We start from the raw sequence: 23,861 nt of genomic DNA, 5'->3' as shown, positions 1-23,861 counted from the left end.
TATAGTTATTCTTGTTTATTTCTTATCTGTTTCTCCTTACAGGCTTCACAAGGGTAGAGCTTTTTTTGCTCTTATTTTGTGCAGCATCTCCAGCTCCAGGTTCAATGCCTAGCACAGAGTAGGTGCTCAATAAATATTTATTGACAGACTGAAGCTAGACTCTTCTGCTTTCTTCCATTTCCAAATCTGAGACGGTAACTAAATATTGTCCTCAAATGGAATCAACCACCTATTGCAAGATGCAAAAGTGCTGGGCAAAAGCCATATTTGGAGATGCAAAAGTGCTGGGCAAAAGCCATATTTCTGTATGCTGCTACATTGTTACCCAACTTCTTTTTCAATGGGTGCCTGAAATGATGCTGGCCAGGTTATGTGTAGACCATCATGGGATGTGGAGAAGTTTAGCCTTTGTCTTCCACCATCTTTCCTGGATCAGGGCATGGGGATAAAAAAGACTAAAAACTAGAAAAGCAGAAAGGCCACAGTAGATTTTCACAATGATCATTTTTTAAGAGTATTTTTCATATTTAAAAAATAATACTGATTTTCTGTGGGGGGAAAAAAAATGGAAGACTGTCCTTCCAACTAAAATGGTGAGAAAGGCGGGTATGGACATGGAGAAGGCAAGTTTGAAGATGGGAATACAGATGTGAAGATGGGGAGCAGGTATGGCAGGCTCACCCCTTGTTACATGTAGTGAGAGACGGGGCCTTCCCTTTCACGTCATAGAGTAAAGAGAAGGCTTTGAGGTATCAACAACTTGGGTTCCTGGGAAAAGGAAGACAAAGAATCTGTGTTTCCTGAACATCGAGGGGAAGTCCCTTTGGCTGCTGTGGACTAGCCGGTCTCCTCCAGCTCCAAGAGGTCATCCACGTATTCCACAACCTCTCCCTGTAAAAGACAACAGGACACCTCTGTTAAATGGGTCGCCCGACTTTAAAAGTGCTGGTGAGCAGACACTGCTTCCGAGAGGCCGCTGTCAGCTGCCTGCTTGGGCTGGAGCAGCCTTTCTCCCCTGCCCTTGGGCTCAGAGGACCTGACTTCTCCTTGGGGGCGCATTGCCTTCTACCCCTTGTGAACTTGGAGTCAGGTGCTCTGCAGCCCCTACAGAAGGCCCGTGTGAGGTAGGCAGTCCGGCCCACCCTCTGAAAACCCCTGCTTAGTGCCCCCTCTTCTGTCCTATCCTCCTTTTATTAGCAGTTACCCCACAGGAACACTTTCTATCTGTCCCCTTTCTGCCTTGATCACCAGTCCATGAGCTTTTCAAGGACCAGCACCTGGGTTATTTTTCTTCCCCAGCGCCCAGCACAGAGAAAGAAGGTGTTCAGTAAACCTGCTAAAGGATGAGTGACTGAGTGTGTATGTGCATATTCCTGGCGCGACTGAAGCAGTCATCCCACTCGGGTACAGTGGGACCCACTCGCCCACTGTCAGTCTCAGGAGCCCGCCCGCTCCCTCTTTCTGCAGTCAGCCAGGAACCCCAACCTGAAAAAGCCCAGCACACTTTCTGATTTACTTCTCTGCATTGATTTCTCGCCCGTAACACACCTGCGCTACAAGCGGATGGCGCGTTCTTTTTACTGCAGAGAATGAAAGAATCACCAAGGAGCCAAGCCCCCTTCCTGTGAGGGCTGGCACGGGCCAGCCCCACCACTCCCTGCTAAAACTGAGCCTCCCTCAAAGAGGTCACTATCCCAGCCCAAGAGCCTATTTGCTTTTTAGGTATTTTAACGCAGATTCATAAAATCTCTCAGCATTTGAGAATAGTTGAAAAATCTACCCAGTACTTGAGTCAGAACAGGGGGTCTTATAATTTTCATCAAATACCTCTACCATGTCATGCCTGAGACTAGAAAGCTTTGGGAAAGAAGAAAAAGGGGGAAAAAATATATATATAAAAAAAGAACAAAACAAAAGTATTCTTCAGTTGCTTTCTGAACCCCCAAAGGAACACATGGTATAGTAGAGGAATGACTACACATATGACCATGACTTCTGTTCCTAGATTCACTGCTTCTTGCCACGTGGCTTCTGTGACATGGGGAGGATGGTACTGATTGCTTTTAGTTCATTAATTAAAGGAACACATCTCCTATATGGCCTGTTGTGGTAGAGACTATTGGTGCCTCACTCAGATCTACTTTTCGGCGTAGCTGTTGGGGCATGGCTGTTGGGAGCATGGCTTGCTAATAGCTGATAGTTGCCCATTCTCTGGGCAATTGATCTTGGCCAAAAGGAGCAGCCCCGACAAGGAGTTTACACACCAACCCCTCTGGGCTGCAGCTACCAAGGAAAGACTGATGAGGGGGGGGGGCCACAAAAAGCAGGAAGAGCTCAGTGGTACAAAAATCATGTTCCAGAGCTCCCTCTGGGAGAAACTGAAGTTTGACTCCAGCTGAGACCATGTATTTGCAAAGCTCTCGCTTGCCTCTCACTTCCTTTCCTCGTGGAGAGCACTCCCTCAATAAATCACTCCAGCAAATTATAATCTATTTATTTTAGACTTTGCCGAAGCAAACAACCATCAAACCTGAAACTTGAAGCATCTATTTCAGCCTGCTTTTTATAGTTCCTGAAACTATAACGGGCCTCTGCAAAATTTTTAACCAGTATGCAAACTTTCAGGAGTTCTTGCACACATTTCAAACCCAGAAAGATAATAAATCACATCACGAATATCAGTAGCTAAATTGTATTGATGCTTTCTTTCAAAGTAGCATTTTGTCCTTTGGAAATTTTAAAGATTAAACTAAGATTTTTATTGTATTGTTTATATTTTATCTAAAATTATGAATAATTGGAAATCTAGGGGGAAAAATAGCTTGTTTTTAGAGAAGGACTAATTCTTTCACAATTCTAAAACCTCAATTAATATGCTAATTATTCCAGGACCTTCAACAGAGCCCTTTTATCTTCAGTATGCCAAGTCTAAATCCCAGGAATTTTAAAGCCTGGAAAAGCCCGGTCTTTTCAATGGATGATGACTAACCAGCTGTGTAATTTTGAGCAAGTCACTCTACCTTTCTGAATTTGTTTCCTCATCTGACTTGAGAGAGCTTTACTGAATCTTCATGACAAAAGCATTCAACAAACTAGGAAGAGAAGGGGAACTTCCTCTTCAAACAAAAACAAAAACAAAAAAAAAACTGGCAAAAAAACCCAGAGCTAACAACATATTTAGTGCTGAAAATGGATGCTTTCCTTCTAAGATTGAGCAATATCTACAGCACCAGGTCAATGCCTAGCACATAGTAGGTACTCAATAAATATTTATTGAAAGAATGAAGCTAGGCTCTTCTGCTTTTTTTCCATTTCTAAATCACTGTACTGGAGGTTTTAGCCAGGGCAGTTAGTCAATCAATCAATCAATCAAAGACATTCAGATTGAAAAAGAAGTAAAACTACCTTGATTTATAGATAACATGATCTTGTATACAGAAACTTCTAAGGAATCCACACACACAAAAAAAACCCTATTAGAACTAATAAACAAGTTCAACAAATTTATAGGATTACAATATCAATACATAAAAATCAATTATATTTCTATACACTAGCAATGGACAATTAAAAATAAAAATAAGAAAACAATTCCACTTGCAATTACATCAGGAATAACAAAATTTAAGAAAACATTGGTGAAGGTAATTAAAGAAGACCTAAATAAATGGGAAGACATCCCATGTTCACAGATTAGAAGAGCTAATAACGTTAGGATATCAATACTAATACTACCTCTAAGGGGATCTTCAGATTCAGCACAATTCCTATTAAAAATCTCAGCTACCTTCTGCAGAAATTAGCAAGCTGATCCTATAAGTTATATGGAAATACAAAGGACCCAGAATAGCCAAAGCGATCTAGAAAAAGAAGAATGAGGTTGGAAGACGCACACTTCCAATTTCAAAATGTAGTACAAACCTACAAGTATTCAAGACAGTGTGGTGCTGGCATTAAGACAGAAATCTAGATCAATGGAAGAAATCTGAGAGTCCAGAAATAAACCCTCACATTTATGAACATTTGATTTCCTTCAACAGTGCCAAGACAATTCAATGGGGACAGAAAGTCTTTTCAACAAATGGTGCTGGGACAACTTTATATCTTCATAAAAAGAATGAAATTGGACCCTTACCTCACATCATATGTAAAGTTAATTTAAAATAGATGGTATTTCTAAATGTAAGTGTTAAAACTCTAAAAATATTAGAAAAAAAATACAGGAGTAAATTTTTATGAACTTGGATTAGGCAACAGGTTCTTAGATAAGACACCAAAAATGCAAGCAACGAAAGAAAAAATATATTGGACCTCATCAAAATGCTTTAAGGCTCCATTAAGAAAATGGAAAGACAAACTAGATTGTCTGTTAGGGGACTTATAACCAGAATATATAAAGAACTCTTACAACTAAACAATAAAAAGACAGCTAACCCAATGGAAAAAAAAATGGGCAAAGGATTTGAATAGACAAGACATTTCTCCAAAGATACACAAACGGCTAATAAGCGTATAAAAAGCTGCTCAACATCATCAGTCATTAAGGAAATGCATTTCAAAATCACAGTGAGATACAACTTCACACCCTCTAGGATGGATATATAAAAAAGAAAAACACTACCAAGTACTGAGAAGACAAGCAAACTCAACTTTCATACGCTGCTGGTGGGAGTGTAAAAGGGTGTAGCTGCTTTCAAAAGTGGCCTGGCAGTTTCTCAATGAGTTAATCATAAAGTTACCATATGACCCAACAAACTCTACTGCCAGTTATACACCTAGGTATATAATCCTGGGTATAAGAGAATTGAAAACTTATGTCCAGACAAAAATTTGTACACAAATGTTCATAGAATCATTATTTAAAATAGCCAAAAAGTAGAAACAACCTAAATGTCCATCAACAGAGTAACAGATAAAAAAAATTGGTATATCCACACAGTGGAATATTCTTCATCAATAAAAATGAATTTTTACATATAACATGATACATGTTACAACACGGTTGAACCTTCAAAACATGCCAAGTGAAAGAAGCCAGTCTCAAAAGACCACATACCATAGGATTCCATTTATATAGAATCCCCAGAACAAGCAAATCCATAGAGACAGAAGGTAGATTAATGGTTGCCAAGGGCTGGGGGCAGAGGTGAAGGAGGGAGGAGCAAAGGGGAAGGAATGAGAAGTGACTAGTAATAGGTTCGGGGTTTCTTTTGGGGGTGATAAAAATGCTCCAAAAGTAGATAGTAGTGACTGATGCACAACTTTGTGAATATAATGAAATCCGCTGAACTGTACACTTTAAAAGGGGGAACTTTATGGTATGTGACTATTTCAATAAAGCTGCTCTAGAAAAACATAACAAGGGAAACTGCTCATATTACAACGTTAAATAGAAAACCCCTGACATGCAATTACAACTGAGTCTATAATGAATATATATATTGGAAAATGTGTAGGAAAAACTGGAAGCATATATACCAAAATATCAATAGCAGCTTGTCTCTGGATAATTAGGAACTCAGCTCCTCCCCTTTTTCCTAAATACGTCTTTCTCCACTTTCTAAACCGTAGCAGCCCACTCTGCAGCTAGCCAGCATCCCTTTCTTCCCAGCATCCTTGTGATCTTATCTCAGGCTCTGCTTCAAGAAGAGAACCCAACCCCGGACACATGGCACGTGTATCACTTCCTCATTTATAAAGCACTTTCACAGGCACCACAGTATTTCATTCTCCCAACTCTCTGAGGTCAACGCTCTTAGTCCCATTTTATAGATAAATGACTGAGGCCCAGAGAAGTTTAATGAATGCTAATGATGGGTCTATCCCATACAAACTCATGCACAGAAAACAAATTCCACAATGATGTCTCATTAAGAGGTGTTTCACCGAAAACAGGGGCAGTGGAAAAAGCAGACAAGGAGGTTCAGGGCCCCTGGGTCTGGCCTAGCAACTCGCAGAACTTTCCTGTCCCCCCTAAGCTCCTCATCCATGAAATGAAGGGTCAGACCAGAACGAGTTCACAGCTCTCTTCCAGCTCCAACGGCTGGCAAGTCCCAGGCTGCCTTAGAAGGCATTTTCCAGGTTATTCCAAACACATCTCTCTAAATGCTACCCCTAATGTTGGCTTTTCTGTGACTAGCCTGCCCCAAAACAACGGCTCCATAAGCAAAAAAGGAGTCCGCTGAGAGTCAGGAACTCCAAGGAATCTCAGAGAATGACGCAGAGCAAGAACCTAATTTACAAAACAAACAAACAAACAGATATTAATCTCATAGAAAAATTGTTGGCCCAGCCCCTCTTGCCTCCTGGTGCTGTGTGGGGCCAGTATCTCCAGAAGGACTTTGTGCTGGCTCCTCCCAAGTGTCTTCCGAATGCTGAGCAATTGAAAATTCACTGTGTTTTTATAACGTTAAAAAATGATGGTGGGACGGCTCCTGTAACGGGTCTCTGGAGCATCACTCCAGTCACTGGCAGGGAATGCGTCACTTCAGCCTGGGTTCCTAGAAAGCCACTCTTGCCCGCTCCAGGGCTCCGACTTCCATCAGAACACCCACAGAAACTGCATTTCTCCATCCCCTTCTGCTTCCCATCTCAGCGATGACTCGCCTTCCAGGGATTTCAGCAAAGATGTGAGTAACATCTTCTCTAGGCAAGACATGTGCTCAACATGAAAACTTACCTCATCGTCATCCATTATGTTTTCCTTAGCAAAGTCATAAAGCTCTTTCTGGAGTGTAGTCACGTTAAAGAACTGAACTGCTTCCTGTTGAGACACAAACGGAAAACGGTTCACATGACCAAGCTCTTAATGTTAGAACGGGGAAGAAGGAGGCACAGGGCATGGGGTTTCTTTTGGGGGCGATGAAAATATTTAAAATCAGATAGTGGTAATGGTTGTACAACTCCATGATACTGAAACCATGAATTGTGTACTTTAACAGCATGAATTTTATTGTATGTGAATTATATCTCAATTTTCAAAAAGTGGGCAACCCCCTATAAACGAGAGACTGTGTGTATGAGAGCATGTGTGTGTGTATGATTATGTATGTGTATAGGCAGGGGAGTGAGGTATGAAGGAAGATGGATGATGGATGAATGGCAAACCGGTAAAGCATACAGAAATCCCAATGAAAATACAAATTAAAAACAAAGAGCATTGAGAGAAGAGCTCTTGAAAGTAATATATATTCCCTGAAGTTCCTGACAACAAACGTATAGCTAAGTTTGTCGACTATGGGAATTAAATGTTGGTCCATCCATAAAAGAACCAGTCATGGAGCTGTAGGTGTATGGGTGTGACACAGAAAATATTCAAATGAATTGTTACAAAGACAAAGCAAGTTGTAAGATAGTATATAAAGTATAATACTGTTTCTGTAAAAACAAATACATGTTGTGTATATGAGTAAATGCATAGCTATAAGTAAAGAGATGGTATGGAATTATGAGGGAATTTCACGTTCCAAGTAAAATATTCCTCTGATGTTTTCAATCTGTAGAATTTTGCCTGATTTAAAAATCAGAATAAAGCAGTAAAATGCTAAAAGACAAAAACTACAGAAAAAACAATGAATTTCATTTCATTTCCAAAATAACCCTTCCTCTCAAGGTGCAAAGCTGTCTCAGGAAAGTGAGAATGAAGAGGAAAGGAGCCATGATGCCCGGACTTACGGGTCTGGGCTGGAAATGATCGTCCAACAGACCCCACTTGTCCCTGTGGTACTGGTAATACACCAGGTTCTGCTGCATGACCTTGTCGTCATGGTCGAAGAGCAGGTAGCTGACCGCACAGGGGGCCGCGTTCTTCAGGTCACTCACTGGGGTCCAAAGAAGAGAGGGACAGGAGATCAGTCGGCAACCCCCCCCCCCCCCGCCGCAGTTCCTCTCGCCAGCCTCCCCTTCCCCCTCTGCCCGCCCCTCCCCCTTTTTTGAAGCACAGCTTCCTAGAAGAAAATGTCGTGAACAAGCCCCTTCCTTCTCCGCAGGCCCTCCTTCGGAAAACCTGCCACACACTGGAATCATCCTTGGGTGGGTGGGTCACAGACTGGGGTCTCCAGGGCAATGTGGAGGCCAGATTTGAAACAGGCAGATGCCTTTGCAGAAATGCCTACCACATTGCACCTCACGCTCACGTGCCCTGCGCTGCTCTCACATTCCTGGAGCTTGAGAAGGCTGGATCCCAAAGCCTCGACTGTCACGGGGCTGACGAACTAGGCAGGACATGCTCATCAGATGAGGCCCCTTTTGGGTTCCGAAGTGCCTGGGTCCCATGTGGACGACACTGCGATCCTCAGACAGGTAGGCCCTCCTATAGCTAAACCAAACCTAGAAACTCCAAAAGGATGGTGGACTCTCTGGGCTGAAAAAGATCTGAAGAGTCACCTGGCCTTGTCTTACCTCACTCCAGCAGCACTACCTCCTGCATAGGGATTTGGCAGGGGTTGGGATCTGTCATAGGGGTTGGGATTTGTCTTAGGGGTGGGGGACAGGATGAAGAAGTGATGAGACACAAGCCCTTGGGTATTTATTCTGGCACTTTCCACTTCAATTAAAACCCAAAAACACTACCTTCGCTAAAGCTCTGGTTGGCCAGAATAACAGAAGCGAGGGTATGAGTAAATTTTGCCACCCAGTGGCTATTTCTGGTAATGACAACTTTAAAATCAGGATGTAAGGGTACTTACTATTCTCAAGGCCTGCAGGGCTGGGAAAGGGTTCAAGTATAAATAACAACACCTGCCCTCAAGAAATTTATTTCAGTAGTTAATTTAGAAAGAGTTCAAAACTGGGCAGACTTTCAGGAAGGCAATTTTGAGAAGTAAATTTTACTTGTACTGTACACCTATAACCCCAGAAGCAAAGATTTCCTGGGGAGCAGCAAGCTAAGCTAGAAATTTTGGTTTATCAGTGTTTGTAAGTCTCCGCCACAGTTTCTGACACACAGGGAGATTTTCAGAGCATGTGAAGATTTCAGAGGACCAGTGGGCTGCCGGAGCCTGGATGTACCTGGCACACTTTTAAACTCCGTGTTCTGGCTTTGTGTTCACATAACCAAGCTCTGCTCAGAGACGAGACGACCCCATGCTTCAACGTCTACCTCAGGGCTAGCTCAGGTAAGTGCCAACGCAGAATTCATGAAAATGAATTAAAACACAAGCTCATGTTTTCATCCCACTGAAAATCTTTAAACTGTGCATCCAAGATTGGAAAAGTGTTGATAAAAGTTGAAGCCGGGTGATGGGCAGACTGTAGTTCATTGTAATATCCTTTCTACTTTCATATATGTTTTAAGTTTTCCGTAATAAGTACATAATTTTTCATCATTCTCATTAAAACGGGGATCTTCCAAGTATGAATGAATAAAAGCAAACAGGTAAAACTGGGGTGGGGAGAACGGGAGGCAATAGAGATGGAAATGGGTGGTTTCCTTCGATGTCTCTCCGTACATCTCCCAGACCTTTGGTTGGCTGCAACAAGCCTGTCCTGCAAGCCTTTTTGAAAGAAAGCACTAATCAATCACTTCTATTAAAAAAGAGAGCTCTTGTCTATGGCCATGCACCCTGAACGCACCCGATCCCGGCTGATCTTGGAAGCTAAGCAGGGTTGGGCCTGGTTAGTACTGGCTGGGCGACCACCTGGGAATATTGGGTGCTGTAGGCTTAAAAAAAAAAAGAGGGCTCTTCACAAGCAAAAACAGTGCCTAGGAGAAAACTATTCCCTCCACACTAGAATACACTCAATAAATATTTGCTCAGTGTTACAGTGACAAATAAAACCTCAACGCTGCCATCCATGAAAGTGGACTCTGGGAAAGGCACCTGTTTAAAACACACCTCACTTGCCTGTTGATTTTAGACATGTCTCAACTAAGGAATATTTTTCCTTCTTAGATGAGGTTCGGGCTGCTGTAAGATCAGTTTCTCCGTGGAGAGAGGCAAGTTACCTTACTGAAGAAGACCCGGTGTAACAATCTTGATTAGAAGCAAATATTTAAAAAATTAAAAAATATATGTATATGTATAGAATTTTTTTTTTCTTTTAACCTTCAGTAGGCAAGTCTTTTACTTTGTCCTGAAGAGGGTAAGAGATAGAATAAAAAGGTAGGTGGCTGCAGAAAGAGAGAACCCAACAAAGAACAAACTAGCCACAGCAGGGAAGGCTGTAGAAGCCAAGGTCGCCCTGCATCCCCAAGACCAGCTACTTCAGAGTTGGAAGGGTAGCCCGGGGACTCCAGCCAGATACCTGCCCCTGGACCCAGGCATTTCATCAGTAGGGCAAAGTAGTTCCTGCTGCAACTGTCCCTAATAATCCCCCTATGCTTGTCACTGAACTGCCAAGTCACATGCTGCTCAAATAGTGGCACTCGGCGGTCAGTCGCAGGAAGAGGAGGAAAAGCCAAAAAAGACAGGCTCTGAAGTCTGAACTCTGCACTACTTTCCCGCTCACATTCGTTTCCCTTTGTCTACTTGAAACGTTCTGACTGACAAGCTCCAATTTCAGGCCAAGGGAGGATCGACTGCAATGAAACTCCAATAATCAGAAAAGGAAGGCCGATGATGGGGAGGAAGGGGCATAATGGCAAAAAGAATATGTGCAGTTTGCTATGTGCCAGTGTGTGAATACCCTCAGTATCCCATGGCTGTCAACTCATCGAATCTTCACGACAAATCTTATGAGGTTAGTGCCATTCTATCTACTTTACAGAAGAGGAAACTGAGACACAGAGAAGCGAGTGACAAAGCTGGAATGCAAACCCAGGCAGCCTGGCTCCAGGGTTCGGCAAAGCGCAGCCAATGATGTGCGCTTGATGAATTCTCTCACAGGTGAGCGTCAGTACCTCTATTCCACAGATGGAGAAGCCGAGTCTTACAAGGATTAAGCACCTTGCCCACGATCTCATGGAAGAGGATTACTTACGCTTATAATACGCGAACTGCAAATAGTGATACATGGTTGCCACAAATTTCTCCACTGGATAGCCTCCTATAACTGGGGTGAGGTTCTCTTCACACTGTATTTTGCACTGCAGAACTTCTACATAATGATCTGAAAGAATACGCACAAATTTTCAGAGTGATGAACTTCCTTTTTCTACGATTTTTATTAAAATATAGCTAACGTGCCATATTGTATTAGTTTCAGGGTATATACCATAGTTATTTAACATTTATGTACCTAAAGAAGTGAGTGCCGTAAGTCCATCATTACATTTCTTAATAATACTTCTGTCTCACCTCTCAAATAATAAAGGCAAAAAGTAAAAATGATAAATAATAGAGGTGAAATATTTGCGATACTTACACTAAAGGATTTAAACTTTTAACATGCAAAGTTTCTTTAACAAGACAAAGACAAACAATATAAAAATGGCCAAAAGGTTGTTAACAGAGAAGAAATTATAAAAATGGCTAATCGACATTTTGAGACGATGCTAAACTTCATTCGTAATTAAGAAATACAATCCCACCTAAAATAATTTTAATTGTTAAATTGGCAAAATTTTTGAAATTTGATAATACCCAGTGTTAGGAAGAGAATGGTGAGACTTACACTCTCATATTCTGTTGGTAGAAACAAAACAGGAACAAATTTTTCAAAGAGCAGTTTGGCAACATTTATCAAAGGTTAAAATACACATTATATCCTCTGACCAGTAGTCTAGTTCAGGGAAGTTATTCTTAGACTTATGCACACATAGAACTGTTTGTAACAGCAAACAAATGGAAATAATCTAAATGCCAGCCAACAGGATGATGATTAATTAATTATGGTACATATAAACAATAGAATCTATATAATCTTTAAAGAGAATGGGTTGACCTACATATTATAATATAGAAAGGTATCAAGGACTGTATTTCCCAGCCTCCCTTGTAGTAGGTTGGGGCCATATGACTAACTGTGCCAATGAAATGTAGATAGCACTAATATGAAATATTGAACATCAACTCTAATCGAAAAATAAAATTAAAAAAAAAATGTGAATAGTGACGACTAATGAATGCTACTTCTGGGCCTGGTCTCCAAAAATCTCCCACATGATACTTGGTCATCTAGTTCCAGTCAGGACCCTGATTGATACAGAAGGAGGCTTTTTTCCCCACAGTCTACATTTTTTGTGTCTTTCACATTTTATACTATGTGTATATATTACCTACCAAGAAGAAAGTGTTTGGAATTAAGTATAATGTACCACACCAGTGAGACACCATTTCATTAGAGTTCAGAGGTAAGACTGCAGTTAGAAGGCCCAGGTTCAAGTCCCAGGCCTTTCTCTGAGAACAATAATCACAATACTTAACCTCTCTATGCCTCAGCTTTCTCAGCTATAAAATGGGGAGAATGCTAGTATCTTCCTCATAGGGTTGCAAAATTGAGATAAAACACACAGAAAGCATAGAACAGGTTCTGGCATTTAATAAATGGAGTTTAATAAATGTTACCTTTTCTAATAACTATTATTTATCTATAGTCAAAACACTGTGGCTCCAAGTAAGCACCCTTTTTTGCACCCATCCCTTTATTTTGAGTGCCAGGTGTACTCTTGACACTATATGCATAAAGGGAGATTGGAAGGGACAACCCTTCACTAGCAGAACTCTGGTTAAAAGGTGTCGCGTGAGGTCCAGGTGTGAGCACTGGCAGCTGCCAACATCACAGAGAGAAAGACAGCCAGACATGCTGTGCCCCCTGATGGGAGAACTCAGCACCTATTAGGAAGTGGTCTTGTCCCCCAACCCTGACCAAACAAACAAACAAACTCTGATCAAGCCTCTACATCCAACTATCAATTTATAATATAGAGGACAGAGGACCATGGGGCTACACTCAGAAAAATCCAGGGTGTGGGAATCTCTACAGGATAAATGACTCAGTTTCTTCAATAGCAAGGGGGAAAGAATATGGAGGAAGAACCTAGAGATTAAAAGAGATTTAAAAGATAATCAATTTGCTACAATATGCATAAACCTTGAGGACATTATGCTAAATGAAATAAGCCATCACAAAAAGACCGATACTATATGATTCTGTTTATATAAGGTACCTAGAGTAGTCAATTTCATAGAGACAAAGCAGAATGGTGGTGACCAGGGGTAGGGGCGAGGAGCACAGAAAGTTAGTATATAATTTTTTTTTTTCTCATCATTTGGTTAGTTTTAGTTTGGGAAGATGAAAAAGTTCTGGAAATGGATGGTGGTGATGGCTGCACAACCGTGTGAATGTACTTCATGCCACTGAACTGTACACTTAAAAATGGTTACGATAGTCACATTTTATGTTATGTGTATTCTACCCCAGTAAAAATTTTAAAAGATAACCAAGTACAATGTGTGCACCTTACCTGGAACCTGAGTCAAACAAATTGTACATTAAAGGTAGCACACGCGTATGACATTTCTGAGATGGTTGGAACATTGATACGTGATGATGAGAGATAAAGGAACTAATGTTGAAATCTTTTAGGTATAATAGGTGGTTATGTAAGAAAAGAATTCTTATATTTTAGAGATATATACAGAACTATTACAAATGAAGTGATGTAGCATCTGGGATTTGCTTCAAATCAACATGAGAGAGGAAAAAGTAGGTGGGAATTAGATGAAGCCCAAAGGGCCGTGAGTTGACAATTGCGAGCCTGGGTCGTGGGTACATGGGGTTCATGATACTCTTCTGTACATTTAAAATCTTCCAAAATAACAAGGTTTTGTTAAGAAAAAAAAAAAAAAAAGCGTACTCTGTGAAAAAAAAAAAAAGACACATAAACAAAAAAGTGATTTAAAAAACCAAACTCCAGATTCAATAACTTAGAGCTGCCAAACTGTGAGATTTCGACAGGCCTTTACCCGCTGGAGTGTCCAGTGACATTCTGGGAGGCAGACGGTGCCCAGCCCTCTCTCGGGCTTATTTGGCCAGGGTACCCTTTCTTCAAGGTACAGTTCCAGGATCAGTGTTCCCAAAACCAATTTGGGAAATCTCTTCTGGGTCATTTTCCCATTTCTGGAGCAAAATTGCCCATTAAAGGTTAAAGAGAAATCCTAGGGAAATCTAGGCTATCTCTGATGGTGTTTTAATTTTTCTTTCTTTCTTCATTCTTTCCCGCGTTTTCTCAACTTCCTATAATGAGCAATTTTTTTCCAAATTTTTTTTTTTTTTTTTTTTAGCGACAACTACTTAGAGGCTCATAATACTCTTCATTCTACCTTTATGTGTGCTGGAAATTTTTCACTATCAGAGATATTTTGTAACACGAGGCACAAGTTACCGATAGGCCTTTTTCATTTTTATTTTTCCAAAAGCCTGTGGGGAATCTGTAATCAGGCCGGGCTAATACAGCAGACTTCCTCCACAGGCCTGTGTTTGTACATAATACTCATTATTTCTCCAGAAACCCTGCCAAGTCAAAGACCTATCTATGTAGGTGCCAGCCACCCCGCCCCAGTTACCCATTCATATTTAAGCTCTCAAAAGTTCCTCAGAGGCCACTCGAGTCACCTAGAAGGCATGTAGGTCACACAGGAGCAGCTATACCATTTACCACCCCCACCAACCTGCTACGGAAAGATAGAAATCCTTGAAGTCCTTGATCTCCCTGGAGCCTTCACACGCTGCAAGACACTCATAGAAGGCTTTGAAGAAGTCGGGAAGGGCCAGCTCCATGTCTGTGATGGATGTCCTCCAGTTCTCGCCATTGTACGCCCGTACCGCCCGGATGAACAGGCTCTGGGAAGCACAGAGAAGTCAGTGAAGCTCCCAGACATGAAGGGAGAAGGGCCTGTCATCCCAAAGAGAATCAGACCATCACTAATTCTGAAGAAACCACACTGACTCTTAATTAAATGTGAAGCCAGTTAGTGACTTACTTATGTCTACTTATATTAATTCAAAAAGTAGCAGGCACCTGATAATAAAATCAAATTAAAATCAAGGAAAAAGAAAACACAAGAGTGACATAAATCAGAGCAGTGGCCGCCAGGGGCCAGGGGTTGGGGCAAAGGCTTGACTGCAAAGGGGGGATATTTTAGAGGAGATGAAAATATTCTACATAGTGAATTTGGTGGTAGTTTAGTTACACAACTGTGTATATTTGTCCAAATTCATGAATTTATTCATTTTAAATTGGCAATTCAATTTTAAATGAATTATATCTCAATAAAATTAATTTTTAAAACTGAATCAAGGAAAAGATGTAGGCTTGAGAGCAGGTATCACACCCCCTTCCCCTAACAGAAAAGGAAAGGACAGTAGGGCCACGTATCAGCATGAGTCACTGAGGAGAGCAGCCACGTGTCAGACAGGGGCAGCTTCATGGAGTTTCTGCTGACTGCTGGCTGAATCAGGTGAGACACTGGTCTCATAAGAGATAAGTAGAGATCTTGGATGCACACAAAAACCTGTTAACTAGGAGGACTCACATCAGGCCCTGAAATAAGCAAGAGACTCGCCACTCAGAGTTTCCTTTTAGCTGCCCCAGAATGGGGGTATCAGAGGGGCACCCCTTGGATCTGGAATTTTCACCAAACTTAAGGCCTCAGGCAGAGAGAGAGGGTGGATCTTCCTAAGCCTCCTGGGCAGGCAGCATCCGCTAGAAACAAGACAAGCAGACAGAGCACTGCAGAGGCCTTGCCTGGAGACGGGGCCAATCAGCAGCCACTCCAGGCAGCTGGCTCTGCAGAAGCAACAGGAGGCAGGAGCGAGAGGAAGGCCAGGCGGAGAGAGGGAGCCCCCTGGGCGCACAGGAGGGCAGCCCACCACACCCAGCAGGACTCCAAAGGGGAAAGAAGGGTCTAGCTACTTGCAGTGCACTGACCACAAGCACTCAGCTCTGTTTCCCCAAACCCTGTGAAAAAATGACAGTGAAGAAAGTAAGAAGGTATACATCCTTTTTTTTTTTTTAATGGGAGAATGAGAAAGGAGTAGGCAGCAGACAAGCGATCTCAACAACTTTTGGGAAGAAAGAAAACCAAATTATCAGAGGAAGGCCTGAAGGGAAAATGAGCTACGCAGCCCGCTGCACGTGCAAGCACCATGGACCAGGGTGCAAGGTGCAGAATGAAAGCAGAGCTGAAAGTCTGAACAGGGATGTTGAAGCCCCAGGTTCCCGCCCGGCACCCCCCTGCTGACCCACGGGATCACAGCTCTTAAAGCCAGTCCTCCTCCGAGGCTGGTGGATTATTTTTGAGACTCTACCCTTAACGGCTGAGGGGTCAGGCAACAGGCACAGCAGTGCTGTGGTTGAGGCATGGAGCGAAAAACCAGAGAGCAGGTGAGGTCTCCGACTCAGCTGGAGGCCCCCATCCCTCTCTCCACAATGGCTTTCGAACACCAGCGGACAAGCATGGATGCCCCACCAGCCCTTTAGAAGGCTGGAGAATTCTTCCCTGGAAAACTAAAGGGCCCCCAGAAAAGAGACTTCACACACTATGTTTGAGGCTCAAAAAGTGAGTTTACGGCCTGGTTACACTATAAAAAACTCTGTAGTCAGAACTTGGGACCCAATGGCTCCCCATGGAGGCTTCCAACATGTTTCCTTTCACTGCTGCTCATGCTCCAAGGTCTGAGCTCGACAGAACCAGACAATAGTAAATGATCAGGGGGCTAGATTCTTCCTCTTCTTATTGTCCTCATCAATCTCCATCAGAACTCCCCTTTGCAGATGCAGAGGTTTAAGCAGCCTCTCAGTCGGCCCTCCTAGCTCCATATTCTCCCTCCACCTTAATACACATATATGTTGTATGTGTGCATATGTATAAACATAGCTCTTCGTTTCATCAAAAATGGAGACTTAATGTTTCTCATGTTCTTGGTCATTTGGGGAAGATTTCCAAGATGTGTCTTTATTCTACCATCATAAAACGGAACAATCAAATGACCATATTTCTAAAATGTAGCATTTAAAGGAAAGGTGGCTTTAAAAGCATCACAGAATGTAAAATCTCATTCTTAAACGGATCATTTATGCTGAAAAGTCAATATTTCTATTGTCATAATAGTCATTAAATGTCATCAAAAATCACTACAAGTCCTTCGATGTCTATAGCTATTCATTGAGATACACTTCTTCAAGAGTTCACATTGTGAATAACCGCTGCATAAAAATCCAAACATACCTCGTATGACTTGGTTTCCAAGTCTTTAATGTAGTCCTCAGCATCAGGCAAGCTCTTGTAATAAGCCATGTTTCTCTTCATCATTTCGTCATCAGGGTGTTTCAGTAGAAAGGTGTGCGCAGCTGCAATGGCTTTCGGGAAATTATTTGCCTAAAGCACAAAAAAGAAAGGTGAAAGCTACTTAATGGATGGTGAGCAGTGATTTTTGCAAATCGAGATCTGTTTGGTCCTTCAGTAACTTAATGTTTCAACACAATGTTTCCAGCTAGGGGTTCAGTGACTTCCATGGCCCATCGAGACCTTGTCCAGCCACTCTAGATGAATATTTATTCCCTGAAGGTGACTAGATGGCCTCTGTGTGCCTTTCTCCACCTACTCTCCATCGTGTCCACCACCTTCCATGCCCTAGGAGGCTGGCCTCCATGAACCAGCGCAACAGACTCTCTTGCTCTCTAGTTTCCAATGGGGTTCATCAATGAGGAACCCCACCAGGGGCCCCAATAGGAGACTGAAGGAAGGGAAGAGAGGAAGGTTGGGTTATTTAGTCTCCTAGCTCCCTCCCTGCATAGTCACCTTGGGCTGCTAATTGTCCTTTAACTGAAGGTCACAGCTCCTCTCAAAGTCCCCTCTCTAAATAGACTCTTTGCTGGTTCTCTCCTGTGCCCCTTTGGGCTTATAGATGGTCACACCCCACTGCTACAAGCCTTTGTAAACAACCAACCGCCTTAGTAAATGTTCCTCAAATCACCCAAATGACTATACCGCATCTTTTCTGCCAGAATCTTGACAGATGTATTAACATATTCCCAAATTTCTCACAGAACCTTCTGCTCCACCATTCTCGATGACCCCCACCACCTACCTCCTCACTTACTCAACCATTTGCTCAGCAAGTATTTGTTGAGAGCCTCCGACAAGGTAGGTAGGCATTGTTCTAGAAATGAGTCTGCAACAATGAGCAAAATAGCGGGGTGGGAGCGGGAGGGGATCCCAGAATCTCTGTCTTCGTGTACCATACATTCAATTAAGTTCTGCCTATCTTCCAGCCACCTCGATTAAGACTCTCTCTTTATATGACCCCACGCTCTCTGTCTTCCCTCTTTTCACACCACTCCGTGGACTCAGCCGATGTTATCTTCCCTTCCAGACCGGGCAGTGTCATTCATGTCTGCATTCCTGCCCCTGGGCACACTTCCTGGGGCAGGGCAGGAGAGAGTAAGTATCAGTGATTTGGACATGACATTATGACTACATAATATGCTTATAAAATTATTCCGTGTTTTCCTCTCTTTTCCCCTTTCTTTTCTCCCCAGTCAGGTGGTGGCCACCTGATTCTGAGTTTCACTGCCACATGGGTGGTAGCTGTCTAGTCAGAGAGCAGAAATTACTCATGCCACAAAAGCCCTGTGCTCTTGAGGGAACTTGGCATGCATGACGAGAGAAGGAAATTGGGACGGGAGCCGCAAGAAGAAGCTGACTGGCCTGGAAGAAGAGGGAGAGAAGGGAATCCTCCAGGCTAGGAAAAAACTTCCCCTTGGGGTTTGCAGAAGGCAAGGTCTGTGGCCCTGGAGCTGCAGGTGTGTCACCCTTATGGGCGGAGGCCAGGAGGGCAAAAGTCCTCAGGGAGGAATGGTGTGTTTAGGGGATGGGGCAGCGCAAGAAGGCAGGCAAACACAGAGGTGGACACCTCCCTGTGTGGACACACGACCCACAACCAGGGAGCCCGCTCCCCCCCGCCCCAACATCGATGTTCTGGCTCTGGCCGTCCCCTGGGATCGGGGCACAACCTGGTGGGGGGCAGGGGTGGCACCTGTACACATGTATAGACTCCTTCAGTCAATCTGGAAAGACGCTCCAGGGCAGGGGTTAGGCAGTTAGGTTTGGAGAGAGAAAATAAAGGGATGTTTGGTATACTTGGATTTCTGAGAATCAAAAAGTAGCACATTTCTGTACGGAATTGCCCCGGAATGGAGCCAAGTCACTTGGAGACAATGGTGGCGGCTGAAATAGAGAAGTGGTGGGCGGTGAGGAGGGCAGACTCCCAGAAGTCAGGGCAGATGTGCGGGGAATGCCAGTTGGTGGCCTGAAGTGGCACTGCCTTCTAAAGAGTTCTTCAGAAAGCCTTACAGTGCTGCCAGGAAAAAGTCCAGCCTGGCAGCTCGAAGGAAGGGAGTAGGTATGAATGCGGCCCTTTTAAGGCATTTGTCAATGAAATTAGATTCTCTGATTCTCAGAAGAGCACTTAAAAAAAGAAGCACAGAGTGAGATTTTTAAGGCCTCTCATTTAGGGCCTGAATTTTACAAAATGGAACCCCTTCCCGAAGGGGTTCCACTTTAACCCAGGCTCTGCCAGCTGGAACATGAAGCCACATCTCGGCAGCTAAATCTCTGACAGACCCCAGGCAGTTTTAGAGAAGGTGGCTGGGAGCACCTACCCTGCCATAGGTTCCTGAGAAACAGCTACCTGCATCAGAGGACCCCAGCTACCTGCCCAAGGAGCCACTTTTAAATCAGCCTTGATGTGGTGACAGGCCTGAGGTTGAGAGAGAACAGTCCATGGCCGGGTAAAGGTTGGGGGGTCAGAGTGCCTGTGAGGTGCTGGGCTCTGTCTGCTCTGAGTTCAAAGTCACTGCGGATTTCCTAAAGTGCCGGGATTCACTTCTTCCTCGGCCTGTGGGGAAGATGAGCATTTCAAGGAGATGGCAGCCATAGAGAAAACCCACAGCTAGTGACATGAACCTAGGGTAGGCTGATGACACGAAACGTATGGTGGGCTTAAGGGCTACACACCAGGAGCGTGGCCCGTTCTCTACGAGATCACACACCCACAGCTCCTCATCTCTAACAGTCTGAACCCACCATCCCAATCCCTGCGTTCAACTCAGGCATCTGTCCTTAATTACTGAAAGAGGCCTGTAAATCACGCCAGCACAGGAACATCTACCAGAATCCTGCCACAGCGGGCAGAGCCATCTAACTCCAGTATCTACCTCCAGCCTTCAGGTGCCAGGTAGAATGTATATGCTTGTCACCAATCATTTTCTCTCTACCCAGAAACAGTCTGAAAATAGAAACATCAATTAAGTGGAAAAATAATAAACCATATACTATCACCACCTAAAATCGGTTTTTCAATGATTTTCAATTGAAGCAATGAAGAATCTGATTTTTAAATAAAATTCTCAACTTTTTTCTGCCCTATAAGAGATCTCAAAACACTAAGACGAATGGTGTTTAACTGACTTTTAAGTAAGTGATTGTTACGGGACCCATACGGGGTTTCAAAGGAAAGCTATGAATTTCCCAGTGTTTGAGGATGTGGCGATGAGAGAGAAAAGCCAGGCCTTAGGGTCACATTGCATAAAATGTTCTTCCCCTGCTCCCTATGCCACTTGTTTCAAATGCATCTGTATATTAAAGAAATGAGAGATTTTACTATTCTCAAGGTTTAAAAGGAAAATGTTTCTCCTTGATTATGTGACTCAAATTTGGTTCTGACTGTGCCAAAAGCTATACAAAAAAAGAGAGAATTAAACAAGTCATTTTTTAGCTTAAAAAACAGTGCTTGTATGAGCCAGCCATCATTTTTCAATGTCCTGGAAATTTACTAATCTTATTTCTGGTTCTATTTTAATATTGTTTCTTTTTTCTTGCCAGGACAAACATTCACAAAACTAATACTTTATATAAAACTGTACCTAAGCATGGAAATGACCCAGCTTTTCTCCTGCTGGGGGTTTTGTGCTATTTTGTTGCTCATATGAATGCAACATACACGTGGCTGTTTCCGGGGAAATGTGAAAAACAGATCTTGCAGCCCAAAGACTAAAAGCCAAGTTTAAAAACAAATAATAAACAATGACCAACTTCTACCTCCAGAATCTGCTATATGCCATGAACCTACTTTTGCAGTCATTAAAATAAATGCAATATGTTCATTTGAAAACCGTTTTCAATTAGATAAAGTAGAAACTGGGCTTTGAGAGGGCTGTCTTGGCAAAACCCGGTGAAGACCCGCCAAGGTAAAGCCTCTGAACAGGCAATTCGACCCATTCTTAAAACTTGTGGGTCCCCAGAGTAAGGACTCAAAGGATAAAGAACTGCAATCTGTAGCTATTTTTAGATTACTTACAGAGTCTAAGTAGCCGCAAAAAGGAGGAAGAAAGCCTTGTTAAATTCTAAATGAGAGCGCCAACCCTGATGAATCACAGCGCACAAGCTCAGTTCTTCCAGACAGGAATGCGTCCTCCCAGGGTGTCCATGCCCTTTCCTAGCCTCGATTTCCTCCTCTTTAAAGGGGACTATCCGGCTTCTTAGGTCCTCTTCCGCTCTATTATTGAAAGTCACCACTCATTTGAGAAAAGGGATTTTAATGGTATATATTGAAAAGAGGAGTCTGTTTTCCAATAACAGGGAAAATTTACCAAGCACTTGCTTGGATGCTAGACACTGCGCTAGATATTCTGTGTACGTATTTCCTGCCTCATACCAACACTTCAAGAAAAGTGTTTCATTTCTATTTAAGATGAAGGGGGATGGACAGGATTTGGAGGCGTCCTTTGGCAGGGCTGGGTGGTAGAGAGACCGGTCAAGAAAAGGCTGTGCAACCCGGCCCAGGACGGGAGGCGGGGCCTGGGCCGGGGGGCGGGGCCGGGGCGGGGCCCAGCGGACTTGCCTTGAAGTAGGCGAACTGCAGAAACTTGTAGGGCTCCCGGCGCTGGAAATCGGCCAGCACTTCGCGGCTGGGCTGCGACTGGCGGAAGGCTGGCAGGCCCTGCTTGCAGCGCTTTAGGCAGTGCGCTCGGCGCAGCAGGCCTCCGAAGAGGCGCAGCTCTGGGTAGCGGGCGAGGCCGGCGGCGGGATCGGGCTGGGGCACCGCGCTGCAGTTGCGGTGGCAAAAGGCCTCGCTGTCGCGCAGTAGGCGGTGCAGCCGGAGGCTGATCTCCAGGTAGCCCACGCTCTCCGCCCAGTGCTCGCCGCTGTACTGGTCCAGCGCGTGCCGGTAGGCCGACTCCAGTGGCATCAGCTCGTCCCGCGGGAAGCTACGGAAGCTGTAGCGCTCGTACTGGGCGCGCCCGGAGCGCAGCGCGCAGCCCGCGCACAGCAGCACCAGCAGCGCCGCCGCCGGCCCGCGCCCCAGCTCCATTGCGCCGGGCGGAAGGAAGGAAGGAAAGGAGAGAAGGAAAAGGAGGAGAAGGGCGGCGAGACGCGGCAGGCCGAGTGCCTAAGGAGGCGGGGACGCCCGCCTCTGGCCCGCCCCGTCCGGCCGCCCCTCCCCACCCAGCTGGGGGGTCCCGGCGCAGCTGCCCGCGCCCGGCGGGTTCCCTGGGAAGGGCGCGCTGCCTTCTGGTCCCTGCTCTAACCCTTGCTGGGGGCTCCACTGTTTATTGGCTTGGGGACAGCTGTCTGCAAGCCAGATGCAGCCCTACTGGGTCACAGATTAGCGCTACTTAAACTTTTTAACCACTTAGAAGACTTGTGGAAACGCAGATTCCTGGGCTGTGCCCCCAGAGTTTCTGATTCCCCAAGTCTGGGTTAGGGGTCTGAGGGTTTGCATTTCTAATCCGGCGGCACCTTGGTAAGGGTGATGCTTCGGGCCCAAGGCCTAGATTTTGATAGCACTGTTAACCACCTTATCTTTCAGTAAGAGACAAAAATAAAATAAGGATGTCAGTGGCACTTTGTAAGCTATTGGGCTAGCCAAGTCGAAGATGCAGCACCTCACAACCCTGCGATTCCACTCTTCAAAATATACTCCAGAAACTTACACGTGTGCATTGAAAGACAGGAGTGGGATGTTATAAGCAGCACTTGAAAAAAATTCTGTAAACTGTTTTGAAGTAACGTACAGAAAAGTTGTAAGGATTCTACAAAGAACTCCTTTATGCCCGTTCATCAAGATTCACAAATTGCTATCGTGCCACATTTCCTTTCTCTATATTATCTATATGGGTTTTTTCTGAATCATTTGAGAGGTTGCATTCATCAGGCCTACTTCCCCCTTAATCTTTCAGTATCATGTCCTAAGAATGAAACTACAGACAATGATCAAATTCAACATTGACAGGAGGCTTTAGTCTACATTTCTATTCCAGTTTTGTCAACTGTATAAATAATGTCTTTTATAGCACTTTTTCCCTGGACAGGATGTAGTCCGGGTTCATGTATTGCATCTAGTCGTCACCTCTATCTAGTGTCTTTTAATTTGGACCTATTCAGCTTTTCCTGTCATGTCATCAATGTTTTTAAAGAATACAGGCCAAAACAACATTGAGATCTCACTACACACCTAGTAGAACGGCCAGTATCCAAAACATTGACAACATCACGTGGTGGCAAGGATGTGGAGCAAAAAGGAACTCATTCATTGCTGGTGGGAATGCGAAATAATACACTTTGGAAGATAGTCTGGCCTTTTTTTGCTAAACTAACCATACATGTACTATACAATCTGGCAATCACACTTTTTGGCATTTACTGAAATGAGTTGAAAACTTAGGTCCACACAAAAACCTACATACAAAATGGTTATAGCTATTTTTATTCATAATCTCCAAAACTTGAAAGCAACCAAGATGTGCTTCAGTAGGTGAATCGATAAATAAACTGTGATATATTCAGGCTATGGAATATTATTCAGTGCTTAAAAAAAAAAAAAAAGTGAGCTATCCAGCCATGAAAAGACATAGAGTCACCTTAAAAAGACATGGAGTCACGTTGAATGTATATTACTAAGTAAGAAAAGGCAAT

At 43.6% G+C, this 23,861-nt stretch overlaps 1 protein-coding gene and 1 pseudogene across 1 annotated transcript; one reads left to right on the top strand and one right to left on the bottom strand.

The window, feature by feature from the left end:
• Positions 1-22,330, bottom strand: LOC107508774 (cartilage associated protein). Its single transcript, XM_016140747.2, has 7 exons — positions 21,787-22,330; positions 17,112-17,261; positions 14,553-14,724; positions 10,921-11,049; positions 7,675-7,820; positions 6,680-6,763; positions 1-891 (listed from the first exon to the last, which is right to left on the bottom strand). The coding sequence occupies exons 1-7, from the start codon at positions 22,255-22,257 to the stop codon at positions 838-840; spliced, it is 1,206 nt and encodes a 401-aa protein (XP_015996233.2). The 5' UTR covers positions 22,258-22,330; the 3' UTR covers positions 1-837.
• Positions 9,547-9,663, top strand: LOC118602543 (annotated as a pseudogene).
• Positions 22,331-23,861: the final 1,531 nt, after the last annotated feature.

This window comes from Rousettus aegyptiacus, unplaced genomic scaffold (assembly GCF_014176215.1).
Source record: "Rousettus aegyptiacus isolate mRouAeg1 unplaced genomic scaffold, mRouAeg1.p scaffold_m13_p_4, whole genome shotgun sequence".
Taxonomy (NCBI): Eukaryota; Metazoa; Chordata; class Mammalia; order Chiroptera; family Pteropodidae; genus Rousettus; species Rousettus aegyptiacus.
This window is presented reverse-complemented; position numbering and strand designations above follow the sequence as displayed.